The sequence below is a fragment of the Sebastes fasciatus genome, chromosome 16, assembly GCF_043250625.1.
Source record: "Sebastes fasciatus isolate fSebFas1 chromosome 16, fSebFas1.pri, whole genome shotgun sequence".
NCBI lineage: Eukaryota > Metazoa > Chordata > Actinopteri > Perciformes > Sebastidae > Sebastes > Sebastes fasciatus.
The window spans coordinates 25899265-25914983 of record NC_133810.1 but is presented as its reverse complement, the minus strand read 5'-3'; the positions used below and the strand labels follow the sequence as shown (position 1 = coordinate 25914983).

The 15719-nt window shown below is 41.7% G+C and overlaps 1 protein-coding gene across 1 annotated transcript in view; it reads left to right on the top strand.

The window, feature by feature from the left end:
* Positions 1–15719, top strand: part of uvrag (UV radiation resistance associated gene) — a 104305-nt gene that overhangs the window by 50373 nt on the left and 38213 nt on the right. The window contains exon 13 of the mRNA XM_074612073.1: positions 8936–9011. Within this exon, the coding sequence (XP_074468174.1) occupies positions 8936–9011 (76 nt within the window). The remainder of the gene's footprint in view (positions 1–8935; positions 9012–15719) is intronic.

Below are 15719 nucleotides of genomic sequence, written 5' to 3'. Positions count from 1 at the left end.
AATCAAATTCCAAGTAACGGCTCATTATTTAGGTCTGTATGTCAACTACAAAGGCACCCTGGGACTGGACTGAATGTTTACTTGTCTTTTGAGGTTTTCTGCCAAATCACTCAAGGACAATGGTAGGAATGCTATGTTTATAATAGCTCTGAAGAAGTCGAGGAGTCTCTTCTAGGTTGACAGGTTAGTTGCATAAGCAGCCCTTCATCTTGGAGCCCTGCTGTTGCGCAGCCTTATTGGAGCAGCCTTTGTCCATACTTCATTAATAAGATAACAAGAAGCATCTGCGCTCAATGTCTTTCTGAGGGATGCTGTAGGTTCAAGGGGATGATCCAGCCACCTGAGAACATCTAATAATATTATATTCTGTTCATATGAGGGGGGGAAATGAATGTACCTGTACACATTGTTCTTTTTTTAGCCATGCTAGCGGCATGTCTCTCTGTTGGTTTGTCCGACAATCATGCGATTAATTGTGATTAAATATTTGAATCGATTAACAGCCCTATAGATATTATACCTGCAAAGCATCAGTGTGTAAGCATTGTCATCACAAGCATGCCTCAGTTCAAAGCACCTCTGTGCTTAAGTACAGTTCCACAGAGCAGCTTGCATGGCTGTACACTCTTGGACTTGTTAGTCCAGCTATGAGAATGAAAATTGGTGTTGACCAGAGACCGCCATGAGGCCGGAATATTAATCCTAAATCGGTGTTATAATCTTTGATTAAAGGTCAGATAGCATGTCATTTTTTTCAAAGACTCTCCACTCTGCTCTGGCTTCAGTTTTTGGCTAGTAAACACTACTTGATTGTAGATTGAGCTCCTCCTCTCCATCTCTGCTTGTGATTTAAAACAATGAAAGAAAACAAAAGGAAAGTGGAAAAAAAATGAGAGCGTAGGGGTTGGGAGCTGAGGTCAGCAGACCCCTGGATATTCTTAAGAGCCGTGATGAAAACCCAGTATGACAGAGCGAGCAACCGCCACATCACTCAGGAGGCGCTTTAACGGCAGAGACCAAGATGGCGAAACGGTTATACTGGGGTCTTAAGTGCAGCAGCGGTCATTAAAATAGCATTCACTGACAGATGCTCAGTGTAATCATTTCTCAGATATTGAAAATTACAGCTCACTGTGATTTATATAGTAACCACCGCCATTAGAGCCTTGACAGTCGCAAGGCAGGTGTTTTTTTTAAAAGCAGGCCCAGATGATTTATGGTCCCACGCCGTTTGAAATTGCACATTAAAGACATCGTGAAACCCCCCCAACCATTAAAACCGGGGTGTACGTACTGGCCAAGCCTCGTCTCCAACATGTGAGCCAGAACTGTTGTTTTGCACAGTTGGAGTATTAATTAGGATGTCTAAACAGGCAAGCCAACACATGTGGAGACCTCAGCCTGTGTATATATTACAGCAGGTCAGCCAGTCACTAGGAGTCTTCCCACCGTATTCTCATGAACAACAGTAAAGCTGAGCACGACCACCCACCTGCATAGCTGTGTCCTCCTTTATACTCCTACATTTAATACAATGGACCCAGGAGGGAAGAGTCCAATATACTATAACATGCTTAAACATACATGCTCTCTGTAGTTTTCACAAGAAGCCCCCACTGACCTTGTGACCTTCTCTAATAGACTGCTTTTAACAGGACTGCCTGTGGAGACGATGGTCATTTAAAATAAAAAAGCAGAGCTCAGATGGACTCCATTTTGGCTCCGTCATTGTGGTTAAACTCCAGAAGCCAATGTCCGTTTTAAACAGGCTGTGTTCACAAAGCAAAATGCATAAGCAAAGCTTTAACTAGAGTCTTTGGGCCGTAGTAACCAATCCCTCCAGGAAATTGCGATGTTGGGATCGTAGAAATTCCCGCAAATTCAACCAATCCCCGTGAAATTTTGCGCAACCTTGCAATTTTATCCAATCACCGCAACTTTTCTACAAATCTGAGGATAGAGGAACAACCTTAAAAGCATTTGGAACAACTAACTTCATCAGACACTTATTATATTATAATTTCTTCCCATGATTCTGCTCAGAGTGATCACAGTGACCGGGTCGCCTGCCGACAGCACGGAGCTAAAGAGCTCTGTTAAGGCAGTTTCCATGAGTTACATTATGATGTGCTCAAGCGCTGCTCATTAAAAATGAGCATTGGGCGAAGGTGAATTAAAACGCTATCATGATGTGTTCAAATGTGATCTTGTAAAATTTAGTTTTTGGCGAGAAACTTGATTAAATCCAGTTTGAAGGAGATGTTTTACAACAATATAAAATGGATAATAGAGAGAGAAATATGACCCGTTTAACTTCCTAACACTAGCTCTATACAGCTTATAATATATAATTAGAGCTGCTAATGCCAAGAATAATTTTAATCAAAGCAAGCATTTAAATAAAAAAATACAATCTTTTAATTCCTAATCATTTGAATTGTGTGTTTTTATGCAAATAATTAAATTTTTCTAAAATAATTAGAAAATGTATAAATGCTGAGCCTTTTTGGTAAGATTACTTAGAACAAAAAAACACCACCTAAAAACATTGCAACATGCATTGCAATTTTTTAGAAATCAGGCATTTTAGGCTGCAACAATCCCAAATAAAAACCTGCGAAATCCTTGAGGGACTGAGTAACCTCAACTTTTCTCTTTGCACAAATAGCCCACAAATGTGGCCATTTAACTGAAGGGTATAAAAGACGTCATGTGCTGCTGACACCTGCTAAGAGGCCCACCGGGGTGCAGTCCAGGGAGACGCTGTAGACACTGGTGGTGGTGGATCGCTCAAAGATGAAAGACGTATAAGTCAGCCTGCTATTAAAAGATCCCTCAACGGGAATAAAAGAGGAGTGTTTTGAAATAGAAGTGGACAGGAAGAAAGAGCAAAGGACTTCCTATTACTTCATCTCATCAGTGTAGCTATATGTTTATTGGTTGTTTCCTCCTTTTAACAAGAGTCCTTCCTTCCGTTATATTTAGAAGTTGTCTGTGTCTAGACCCTGCAGTTAAAGAGCTGGCAGGCCGGGGCGCACATACTCTCACTCATAAAGACATGGGACTTTCCTGAGTCGCAGCTTTTGTCTTTTTACAATGTCAGGGCTCCACACTTATTAATTACATATTTTAGTGTCTACACTAAAGCGCTCGCACGTTAACTCTCCCGTGGTGAGATTGCTCTGAAGGGGAGGATGAGAATGAAAAAGAAGGGCAATTTTTTTATGAGAGGGGGGGGAAGTGACAGATTTACTTCAGCTCTCCACTCACTGTCATTTCTTTTTCATCTCTTTTTTTTTTTTTGTCCAGTGCACACAGAGTTGAATATTAGCTAAATGAAAGCAGATTTCATGTTTCAGCAATCAGTCTTTTAAATGGCCGCTAAAGTGAGTGGGTGTGTTGATTATGGTGCCTGTCATATTCGGTTTGCTGTGTTAGTTTCACGGACATGACCCTTCAACAGAGCTGCCACTGAGGGGAGCAGGAGAGGGATGTGCTGACGGAAGAAAACGGCTTGATTAAGGAAAGTGAAGAAATCTGAGGAGGCAGTGCTGAGATAGAGATGATTAAATTTGATTTATATGTACAACAGAATTAAACAAAAGAACCAACAGCGTTGTGCGCGCAAGGTGCAAAAAGGCGAAGCGAGCATGAGCTCATTTAAAAACAACAGAAAAACAAATTGTTACAACGAGCCGGTGGGAAAGCACAATTAGTGCCACAAACAAACCAAACTTCTCCAGCCTGTGTGTGAATCGTTCTGGTTTGTGTGTGTTTATTCTGGACCCTCCATCCTGATGGACAGACAGGGTACTGATTTTGGCCTGCTTATTCCTCCAGGACTGTAATTTATTTCATCCTGTTTAGTGGAGAGGACTGCTTCAGTTTATGCTGCCGCCGCTGGCTGAGTGATTAAAAATGGCGCTCTGTCTCCTCTTACCCTGCTACTCTGGTATTCCTTATTCTCTCCAAGACACATGCTCCGCGTACATTTTTACTAGGGCTGTCAATCAGTTAGAATATTTAATTATGATTAATCGCATGATTGTCCATAGATAATTGCGATTAATTGCAAATTACCATTTTTTTTCCCCATTGACACATTTTTTATCTGTTCAAAATGTACCTTAAAGGGAGATTTGTCCAGTATTTAATACTCTTATCAACATGAGAGTGGGGAAATATGCTTGCCTTATGCAAACATGTATACATTTATTATTGGAAATCAATTATCAACACAAAACAATGACAAATATTGTCCAGAAACCCTCACAGGTACTGCATTTAGCACAAAAAATATGCTCAAATCATAACATGGCAAACTGCAGCCCAACAGGGAACAGCAGCTGTTAGTTTGTCAGTGTGCTGACTTGACTATGACTTGCCTCAAACTGCACGTGATTATTATAAAGTTGACATGTCTGTAAAGGGGAGACTCGTGGGTACCCATAGAACCCATTTTCATTCACATATCTTGAGGTCAGAGGTCAAGGGACCCCTTTGAAAATGGCAATGCCAGTTTTTCCTCACCAAAATTTAGCGCAAGTTTGGAGCGTTATTTATCCTCCTTCACAACAATGCCATCATCCATGCCAATGGATTCCTTAAGTTTTTTAGTTTCATATGATGCCAGTATCTTCACTCTAGCTTTAAAACTGAGCCCGCTGCAACCTAAACATCACAAGTTGCGTAAATGCGTTAAAGAAAGTAGTGGCGTTAAAATGAATTTGCGTTAACGCGTTATCGCGTTAACTTTGACAGCCCTAATTTTTACGGTTGTAGCAGAAATGAGAGAAATGGCTATCTGTCTCCACGGTCAGAACTGATTTAGATGAAAACTGAAAAGGAAAATAGTGCCTTATTTTGAAAGCCAAATGAATTCTTTGTGAGCGCTTTATGTTTATTTGATGTGACTTTTGTATTGAGACTTTTTGGATCATTGTATGCTTGATCTACATCTTTTATGCTTATTTTGAGCGCTTTCTTGGCGGGGACTCCTTTTGAAAAGCATTGTTATCTCAGTGGGATAAATCTGGTCAGATTAGATAATATATAAACTGATAAAAATGTGCTTGTTAACTGAATTATTCACTGCTTTGGCGCCTCCTCCCTTCTTCCCTTCCCTCCGTCCTCAGACTTCCTCCCTCGGTCCTCCCCACTGGTGTGTAATAATATATTTGACTTTACTGGACGTCCCCGGGAGGAATTCCTGGTGTTTGGTGAACCGGAGTCTCTCTAGTGTGATTTCAGACACAGTGGACAGCGGTCATTAATCACTTCGCTGTGACGATGTGACGCTGTGTGTTCATGTTTTTTGCGTGTGTGTGTTGGAAGCGGCTCTGTTTTCCTTTGCGCGAGTGTTCATCAGCAAACAAATCCTATCTGTTCGTGGGGAAGTGATATTTGGAATGTCGGCGGTGCAAGGGGAATGTCTGCTTTGTTGTTCTTCCTCTCTCTGTTAGTTATTTCCTAGTGCTGAGATATGACCTCCGGCATGTCGCTCTCTCCGTGGGGCCCTGGCTGCATGTCGGGGATATGGAGGGCCAAGAAGTGGCTGGCGGTGTGGCCCCGAGGCTACAGCGTCTCACTCTTTACTTGCCAGCCTTTAGAAGCAACATCCTGTTAGAATTCATTCTATGGCCTCCATCTGTTAAGGGTTTACTTCTTTAACTTCCCAGCGTTGCGGTGTGATGTGTGAGCGAGGAGGTGTTTACAGTGAGCGCTAGGTCAGAATGTTGTCCGAGATCTCCAGACAGGCTCAGATATGAGTCGGAGAAAACAAACAGAAATAAAACAAAATCCTCGGCTGAGTTCATGTTACCAAAGGCAAATGCTTTTACAGCTGAAATGCTGAAACGTGGGTGTTATTGAAGATTTCAGAGCATCAAGATCTGAGTAATATCTGGCCTTCGAAATGTCACAATCACATCTGAATCAATACATCAACCTGCAGGGTTACAGTCATAGAAATAGAATAGGAATAGAACGGACATTCCCATTCAAATTAACGTAGCAGGATGGTCAGAGCAGTGGACATTTTTATGTGAACTGTACTGCCATTGCGACCGTTGTAGCGGGGTGATTTCCATATAAAATAAACCAAGTGACGGTAAGTCACAGACCCACTGGGGTTTTGCAGTAACGACTAAAACGAGCAGTAATGTTCCGAAGCATAGAGAGCCAGAGGAAAAGAGTAAAATGTAACTATTTAATGCTTCATCCACAGCACATTGCTATCGCCAGATGAGTGGCAACTTTGTTCAGCTCATTTTCTGTAATTGTAAATCAGATGTTATTGTCACACATTGCATTGTTCACAGTGAAATGTAATCTCTGCATTTAACACATCCTGGTATATCAGGAGCAGTGAGCAGCTACTATACAGCACACAGCACCTCGGCGGTGCCCAGGAGGCAAACTAGCAGCTACCAGTCCACGGGGACTTGAACTGGCGACCCTCTGGTTCCCAAGCCAAGTCCCTACAGAATAAAAATAATTTTGTTTTACTTTTGTACGTCACATTGTAGGCGAACATTTTACTGACGTCCGGTAGTTGCTTTCAGTCCAAAATGGCGGAAGCGTAGCTTTGCTCACTTCTTGGCAATATATATATACTTACGAGCGCATACCCTCACTAGTCGTTCGTGGGTGCAGTAAACATTACATTTCCATGGTAACAGCGAGCTCCACCAATCAGAGATGTCGCTGTTACACTTAGGATTGTGGGTAGTGTAGTACTTCTCCATGACATTGCGTATAAAACATGTTTTTCTTAAAACAATCATACAGATTTGTTTGCTTCTACTGGCGCATAAATCATCATTTAACAATCTCGTAGCTCTTGATAAATATACCTCGGATGGTTACGATATTATGGCTAATGGTCAAAATCCTCGATACAGAATATGACTGGGATTTTAACTTCCGGAACCTCGCTGTTGAGTTCTATTGCCTCAAGCACTTATAGGTCATAGTTAGAGGGGGGGAGAGCCCCATATCTGCTCTCACACAGGATTAGCAAAAGACCATGACCTGGTCCCCGGGGGGCACACGCACGCACGCACACACACACACACACACACACACACACACACACACACACACACACACATATATACACACACACACACACACACACACACACACACACACACACACACACACACACAGGAGGCATGCCGGATGCACATACTCCACCAGCACACACTCATATACACACGTGTGCAAAGCATCCAACACATGTCTGCACATACTGTACCGTACACGCACATCAGAACGCATCTGCTGCTTCTGGCAGCGCTGTCATATAATAACAGAGGCACATGTCTTGTGGAATTGGTCACACTTATGTATTAGCAGCTAAGGATATAGCTTTTTTAAAACCTTATAGATTGTCACGTTTTGGAATTTGTTTGGACACTCCCATTCAATTCCCCCTTCAGTTTCCCCATCAATAACCATTATGATAAAGTAGCCATCAAAATACCCTCTTTTACAGACCGAACTCCAGTAGCAAATTAAAACACTGTCACATAAAAGACAGACAGCTTGTGAGATGTTGCATTTTATTATCATTTGTTGAAGTTATTGTTAAGTAGATGCATCGAGGTGCTGCATTAAAACACAATTCCCTGCTGTTGTTTTGAGGCGGGCCTGCCTCACTTGGCATCAGACAATAACACAAGCTTTATTAGTTAGTTTTCAGATGGAAAGGCTTATCTTTACATTAACATTTCCTCTGTTCCCCTTTGGCGTGGCCTTTTTGGCAGCAGCAACTGTTGCTACAAAAAAAAAGAAAAAAGCAACAGCTGTTTATGTGACTAACTGCATGGATGCTGCATCTGTGTGTATGTATGTACCTGGCCTTGGTAACATCTCACGTGTGTTCTTGCATTTTTTGGTTCTTACAGAACACCAGATGTCAATTTCATATGCAGAAGAAGGAGCTGTACAAATCCTCTAAAATGAAGACATTTTTTCCTCCCGCTTCTTAAAAAGCACTATTTCAGTGTCTGGGTCAGAGGTTAAGAGTGGGATTAGGTTTACGTTTCTCTGAAGGTTAAGGTCAAGCATTTAGAGATAGAGTTTAGATAGAGCTAAGATGTGAATGTAGATAACAAAGGTCATCGCAAGTATGTTGAAGGTGTGTGTGTGTGTGTGTGTGTGTGTGCCCTGCTCAGTTCACGGAGCTGGTTTCCCAAAATATGGTATCCTCCTCCTTGGGAGATAAGAAGACATAAGCACATAATGACAGGAAGGGATGAGTCCAGCCCTAAGTCCCTGATAGCAAAGAGAATTTTCCCTCTCTACAAGTCAGCATATTCCCCTCTCTACCAGGGATATCTTCCCCATCCTTCATGAGCGCTCCCTGTGCATTGCTAACTGAGACATCCGACTGGCACCGACGGGACTTTCCCACCATGCTGAAAGGAAAGGTTCTCTTTGTTCCTGCTCAGAGGCAGATGGATGGGCTGTTCGGACGCCTCTGCTCCTGTTTGATATTTTAGTTTACCACGGTACGGAGTGGGATGGGATCACAGACCCAGACCCAGTTTCATCAGCCGTCTGCAAGCGTTACCGACTGTAAACGCTGCTGGCTGCATGAGTGGGCCACTTTCATGGGAATCATGGGAAGCCTGTTGCGGAGCCAAAGAGCAACAGTTGTTTGAATCTTTCAAAACAAAATCAATAAGCAACGGAGCCTTTTAATCCCACCAACCTTTATTGCCATTTTCACACGGACAGTCCTAAAATATGATATGCAGTATGGATATAATGCTGTTGTAAGCTTGACTGCGCTTAGTTGGCTTTCGGGTGTTTGTTGAGAGTGCCTTAACACCTTTTGCTTCTAGACTCTGTTGGTAATGGATCAAGTGGAATCAATCACCTGTTCGAGTGTAACGCCATGTTTGTCTTCTCCTCCTGTCTTTAACAGATTCCCTTTGTACCCGAGAGGAGAGCGCTTTCATTTTGAATATGGAGTCTACTTGCTCAACAAGAACATTGCCCAGGTATGAACAGACATCACATGTTCGCTACTAATGTGTGAATGGCAACTTATTATGGCAAATATGAGCATCTTACTTTTTTTTTTTACAGAGGAACATGTATTAATTAAACTATTATTCTAGCATAACATCTTTATCCTGTTATCCTATAGTTGAAGATTTGTACAAAGGGCATCTACAGTGTCAACAACTGAGATTTGTTTTGGAACCAATACATTCACTGTCACATTAAAGGCTGGCAATAATAGAAAGGCTAAGTTCCAACTGAAGACAGAAGACTTTAGAAACATGTTACAAATAGTTTAATTAAAAAAAAGACTTAATAATTTCCTCAAACAGCTGGACGCTGTAGTTTTTAGCAAGGTTTACTGGAGTAAACAGTGCATTTGTTGGGTACTCTTTTCATCTGCAGATTTTGTGCACTTGTGAGTATTTTTATGGCAACAGCACGATGCATGTGGGACAGACTCAAAATACTATTAAAGTACTCGTGTCCATTGTAAAGAAGGAGCGTGTCACCTAGTGCAACATTGAAGTGTTTTAGCCATGCTAAACAAAGATGGTGAACATGGTAAACATTATACCTGCTTAACATCAGCATGTTGGTATTGTTATTGTACATGTTAGCATGCTGACATCAGCATGTAGCTCAAACACCACTGTGCTTAATACAACCTCACAGTGTCGCTTGCATTGCTCTGAAGTGTTGTTACAGTTTTTTTGTCCAATCTGTAGTCACATTTTCAAAACTCTGAACACATTTAGCGCAACATCGGTCTGTTTTGGATCATACCATTAACACAATTCACATTGTTTTCACAGACTATGCAGTCAATTAACTTATTTCAGAAATGTTCTTTACATACAAGCTTACCCAATACCACAATTATGGATCTTGTTTGTCTTATTTAATGCTTGCACACAGCACGACAGAAATGAAAACCTGATGTTCAAAACCTTAAATATAGTACCAAACTTCTGCAACAACAGCAGCTCAAATGCTGTATTGAAACCGCTTGATAAGCATTTTTGATTGAACAGAACATTGAAACATAAGAAATAGCTGAGTCACTGTAACTTGTGTAAAATAGATCAACCACAGCTGATTCCAATCTCAATCAGAGACACAGCCAGGTGTTGAAGTTCTTTCAATTACATGGACATACACATACAGTAAAAAGGGGACTTTTTTGGATTGATTTTGTTCAATGTGGATCCAGAACAACACAGAGAAGCAGAGAGAGAAAAAATAATGTCTGGATGAGGGAAAGGAAGAGGACCAGGGAGAGGAGTAGCTGGACGTGTGGCCAAATACAGAAGATCGTATAGATTAGAACACGGCTCTACTTCTGTGCTTTCTACTGTTTTGAACAGGAAATTAACTATTTGGCTAATTGTGTGATGTAGGTGTGTTGCTCTGTTAAGAGTTTAGCAAAAGTATTTTAAGTTTAGGTAAAAGCTTGTTAGCAATTGTGAACAACTGTAATAGGTTTTGGACAATAATGGAGATCACAGAGGAATAAGATATATCAGGCATTGGCTACACAGGCAACACTTGTCGAATCAGTTCATTGTTGGTTTTGGTCTTTTTATGGGATTTGTTGAAGAAGAAGAAAATTACGGAATATCACCAGACTTGTCCTTTAAGGTGCCTTCGAAGAAGCAACATGCAATGTGTCTGTGTGCACGGGTGACATTTGGTACACAAGTTGAATTAATGCTCTAAATTGGTTCCTCTGTCTCTCCCCATCTCTCATAAACGTAAACACCTCAGGGGAGGGTCGAACTCTTGACCTATTCCTGCTTATTAAAGTACACCTAATGTGTTGACCTGGGTTACTCCCACCGTTTATCCCTCAGACATTTACCACTGGCTTATAACAATTTGCATTCCATTCCCTGTTTTCCTCCTCATCCGGGCGGGAATGAAGGGCCTCTCCGCTGAATAAGACTGGGCAATTAGCGCTAGCAGGTGGCTGACTTCAGACCACCGCACTTTGGGAGGTTTGAGTTCTGATGCCTGACCACAAGCTGCTAGCCAATATCCAAGTCTGCCATCTTCCCACCAGAGTCCAATAATAAGAAAATAATCCAGATAAGAAAACATTTTAGACAGCAAATGAAAATAAGCGCTGTGTAAATGAAACCACCAAAGGGAACGACAAAGTGGGCGTGTTGTGTTTTGAAAAAGTGTGATGAATCCAAAATGGAAGCCCTTAGTCAATGTACTGTGCTGTTCGTTGTTAGTTCAGTGTTGAGAAACTCTAATCTGACGCTCATTCCATCAAGTCAAGTCCATTTTATTTCTATAGCCCAATATCGCAAATCACAAATTTGGGGAACTTCTGAACCAATGAGAGCTGGAAAACAAGAATGCAGATAGAAATGAGTAAAGACAGTACAATAACAACGATACCACCTGTTGTACAGCATCAAGGACAGTATTCAAGGTATTTCAGATTTAGATTCACATGATGAGGGGAAAAAATGTGAAGTGAAGCCAAAATTGAAGGGACCTTATTTATTTGACCTTTGGGTCAAACACAGGTGTAGCTAATCATTAATTACTGCATTGCAGAGTCCTTGTTAATGTAATTACTTCCACCTGTGCTTATCCTGCTATGACGAGTCAAAATGTTTGTTGTTCTATAAATGTGATTTGTTGCTAGAAAGACTATCAAGTGAAATACGCAATTTCTTTGGCTTTCAAAGGAGGTCATGGCAGAACAAAAGTTTGTTGGTGGGTTTTTATCCACAGCTTTCTCTTACCTTGCAGTCACTGATGCTGCTTTTCCCCGTGTAGAGGTTGAATGTTCCTGCTGGACATCTATGAGGTGCGGGTACATTGCCAGGACAACCATACAACATAAATATATCAATTTATGATCTATATTACAGTTAAAAGTCCCATTAGTAGTGATTAAACACATCTAAATGTATTTCAAATTCTCACCCGTGATTCCTTGCTTGTGATTATCACCATTGTGACTTCCAACAGACACCTGGCAAAAGTTTTGCAGTGAAGCTCAAAGAAAAGTTTTTATACCGCTCATCTATCCCACAAGCCACAGTTTTGCGTGCCATTCATTTAAGTGTGTGAGGTAACCTGTGGTATATAGACTAACTAAATGTTTTGTTTCTAAACCTAAATATTAGGGCTGTCAAAGTTAATGCATTAATAACGTGTTTCTAATTTCTTTAACGCATTAATGCAATTTGCAATTTTGAGGTTTTAGCGGGCTCAGTTTTAAACCTAGAATGAAGATACTGGTATCATATAAAACTAGAAAACCTAAGGAATCTATTCGTACCAACCATGTCATGCTAGCTTGTCAAGAAAGATTCTAAATAACGCTCCATACTTACGCTAAATTTTGGCGAGGAAAAAAACTGACATGGCCATTTTCAAAGGGGTCCCTTGAACTCTGACCTCAAGAAATGTGAATGAAAATGGGTTTTATGGGTACCCACGAGTCTCCCCTTTACAGACCAATTTATGATAATCACATGCAGTTTTAGGCAAGTCATACCATAGTCAGCATATTTGCCCACTCCCATGTTGATAAGAGTATTAAATACTTGACAGATCTCCCTTTAAGGTACATTTTGAACAGGTAAAATATGTGCGGTTAATTTGCCATTAATCTGGATTAACTATGGACAATCATGCGATTAATCGCGACTAAATATTGTAATTGATTGACAGCCCTTTATGCACACTGTATTGTATTTATGCAGAGACCAATTTAAATATGCATGACACTATGTAATCTTTTTCATATGTTAGAACGTTTGAACATCTTCATGCATATTCCTACCTTTCAACTCCCATAACCCCACCCATATTTCTTTTTATCAAAGCCATGCGCCATGATATAAGCTTTCTGTTTTCATGAATCTTAACCATGTGGTGCCATCCCAGGTAGCATTGCTTGCTCCCTCTTGCTGAAAGTTTAATTGGACTACTGATAGAAGGCACATGCAAGTGGCTGGAGGAGAAATATTCTCTATCGGAGCTCAGCTTTCCAGCAATAACGTCTGAAATAATGGTGCAGTGATGGAGAGATGTCTCTTCTGGTACTCAAGAATGGAACACAGTCTTGGCTTCAAAGGAATCTAGTCCACAGCAGATGAAAAATGAGATCCAGACAGCAGAACGTTTTCACCTGAATCCCATGCAGAAAGATTCAAACTCAAGGTTTTGAAACCAGATGTAAACCATCAGCTGTAACACAGGTGGGCACATGTGAGGAGTGCGTGATAACTTTTTTAAGAGCAATCTGTGGGATGATATATTAATAAATGACAGCATGACGTCCGTAAAGGCTTATTTCTGTCGACTTCAGTGAACACTTGTGTGAAAACACTTCTTTTTCCTATTGTCTCCAAAGCTAACGTGCTCAGCTTTTAACAGCTTGGTTGGCCATCGGTGTTTTTACAGGATGAAATTTCAGCTTTCGTTCAAAGCCCCGTCTCATGCGTTCCATGTGTGCCTGGCTACGTCCACATTAAGGATGAGTTATCAGGTTGACTCCAAAACAGTATAACGGTGCCACATGAGCAGTGCGGCTCCATATGACAGTGATAATAGAGCATTGTTTCAAAACTGAAGCAGTGGTAAACATGTCACAGTCGATGAAATAGATCCCACTACCAAACAAGAGATTCCCCTTCCCAGTTTGGTTGCATTAAACTGTGTTCTCCTTTGAGTGTCCCGGATCTCACATCACACATGTAAGGCTGGGAAAGGCACGAAGCAACGTTCATGCTACATTTAATTTCTCCTAGTAAATCTAATTAGGATTCCTTAACCTTGTCATTCTCAACCACTTTATCAGCGAGACTTAGTTTCCCTCCTTCCTGCTCTGCGGTATGTTTCTTGTTAATTTACTGGGGTTTTTATTAGGAAATGGTTGCTGTGCTGACCCCTACACATCGAGCCTGGATCTTCTACTGCTGATATGATTTACCAACAGACAACGACATTTAGTTTCCCCCCCCCCTTGTCTTTAATGGTCGCCTTTTGTTGAGCCAGGCGTGTTCAGCGGCCGTCGCACAGCTTGTTCGATGTCTGGCTCTGTGATACAAAGCAGAGGTCTGGTTTCACAGCAGACCTGGCTGGTTTTTGCCGACCGACTGCAGCCTGGGTGGGAGACATTAGCTGTCCATCTCTTATTAAATTGCCCTGTGTGGCTGCGTTTGAAAGTGATACGGGGGACGCTGGCGAAGGATCAGGGCCACAGCAGGTCGACCCTGCTTTGATGTGGCAGAGGGAGAAGTTTGCTTTTATTAGGCCTCATGTCGTGAGGCCAGGGGCAAGGCTGGGGTGTTTGAAGCAACCTGGATGTCAGGTGGTAACACACTCCAATGTTGCCACCTCTGGTTAATTTGTTTGACAAAGAGAAGTTACGAAAGGCTTCATGGAAATCCAGCTATTGTCACCAGCTGCTTCCTATTTCTTGTGCAATCAGTAAATATTGCAAAATCTTCCATGCCTTAGTGACTCATGTGTATGAGTGTTAAAGGGGACATATCATGAAAAACGTTTTCAGTGCTTGTGCACATCCATTTGGGTATCTGGAGTGTCTACCAACCCACAAACTGTGAAATAAGACAACCCAGTCAGCTTTTTGTGTGGGCTGCCTAGATCAGAAAACATGTGATTCAACAAGCCATTCAGATTTGGTTCCCCTTCCTATGTCACGTGCAGGCTCATTAGAATATACCGCCCACGGCTTGAGAACTGCCTTTGCAAAAGTGCACCATATTTTTCTCGCAAACCAATCAGAACAGACTGGGCTTTTAAAAAGAATGTGTTTTTTGAACATTAAAGCATGTAAACATGTTCTAGTAGAAACCCAAAATACAAGTGTGAATCTGGAAATGAGCATGATATGTCCCCTTTAACTTGTCTCTTTGGTCCCAGTTGAACTGAAAATGTGCATTAAAGAGAATGTGATTTCTCTCAGCTAAGTTGTTAATGTGCCCATCCACAGGGATGCTCGGATGTTAAACCTGCCATTCCTCCATTCACAGAGACAAATTAGCCAAGTTAGTGTGGCTGACTCCAAAGGAAAACCAGCCGCCTTTTGTGTGTAGCCACGCCATGTGTTGCATTTACTTACTCTCTGTGTTATCCACTAGGCTACATTGTTGTGAAACCGGGCATGTGGGGCTGATTAGATGACAACTGATGCTATAGAAAATCTCTAGTTTTTTTAGGAGGAGGGGTGGGCACAACAATTAGTTCTCAGTCACTAAGCTTGGCGTATCATATTTTGCGGGCCTCAGGCACAGGAAAGCTAGTATTGGCATTTAAAACACAGCAAATCTGTTGTGGCTCAACCAGGTCACCTCTGGGTTCACCTTTCATTTCAGTGTACTGGGGGAAAGTCTCCTGCAGTCTCTGGGCAATTTCACACCACGACCTGCAGGCAGATTGCCATTCTGGTGGTCTGAAGCATACGTCAGAGCGCCTGTTGCCGTTAAGAGTGGCAACTGTGGCTCCATAAAACACGGCTATGACTCACGGGGGAGCCTACTGTGTTTAGTGGTTAGTGGAGGTGGCAGCCAGTGGAACAGGAGCTGGTTGGCTGGAGGTATTCATTTGGAAGCTGGTTGGAGACGTGTTCTAGCAAGAGTAACTTTTGCTTAGAAATGACAAACAATAATGAGCAAGAGTTAGTGTTTTCCACACGGTGACAGTTTATT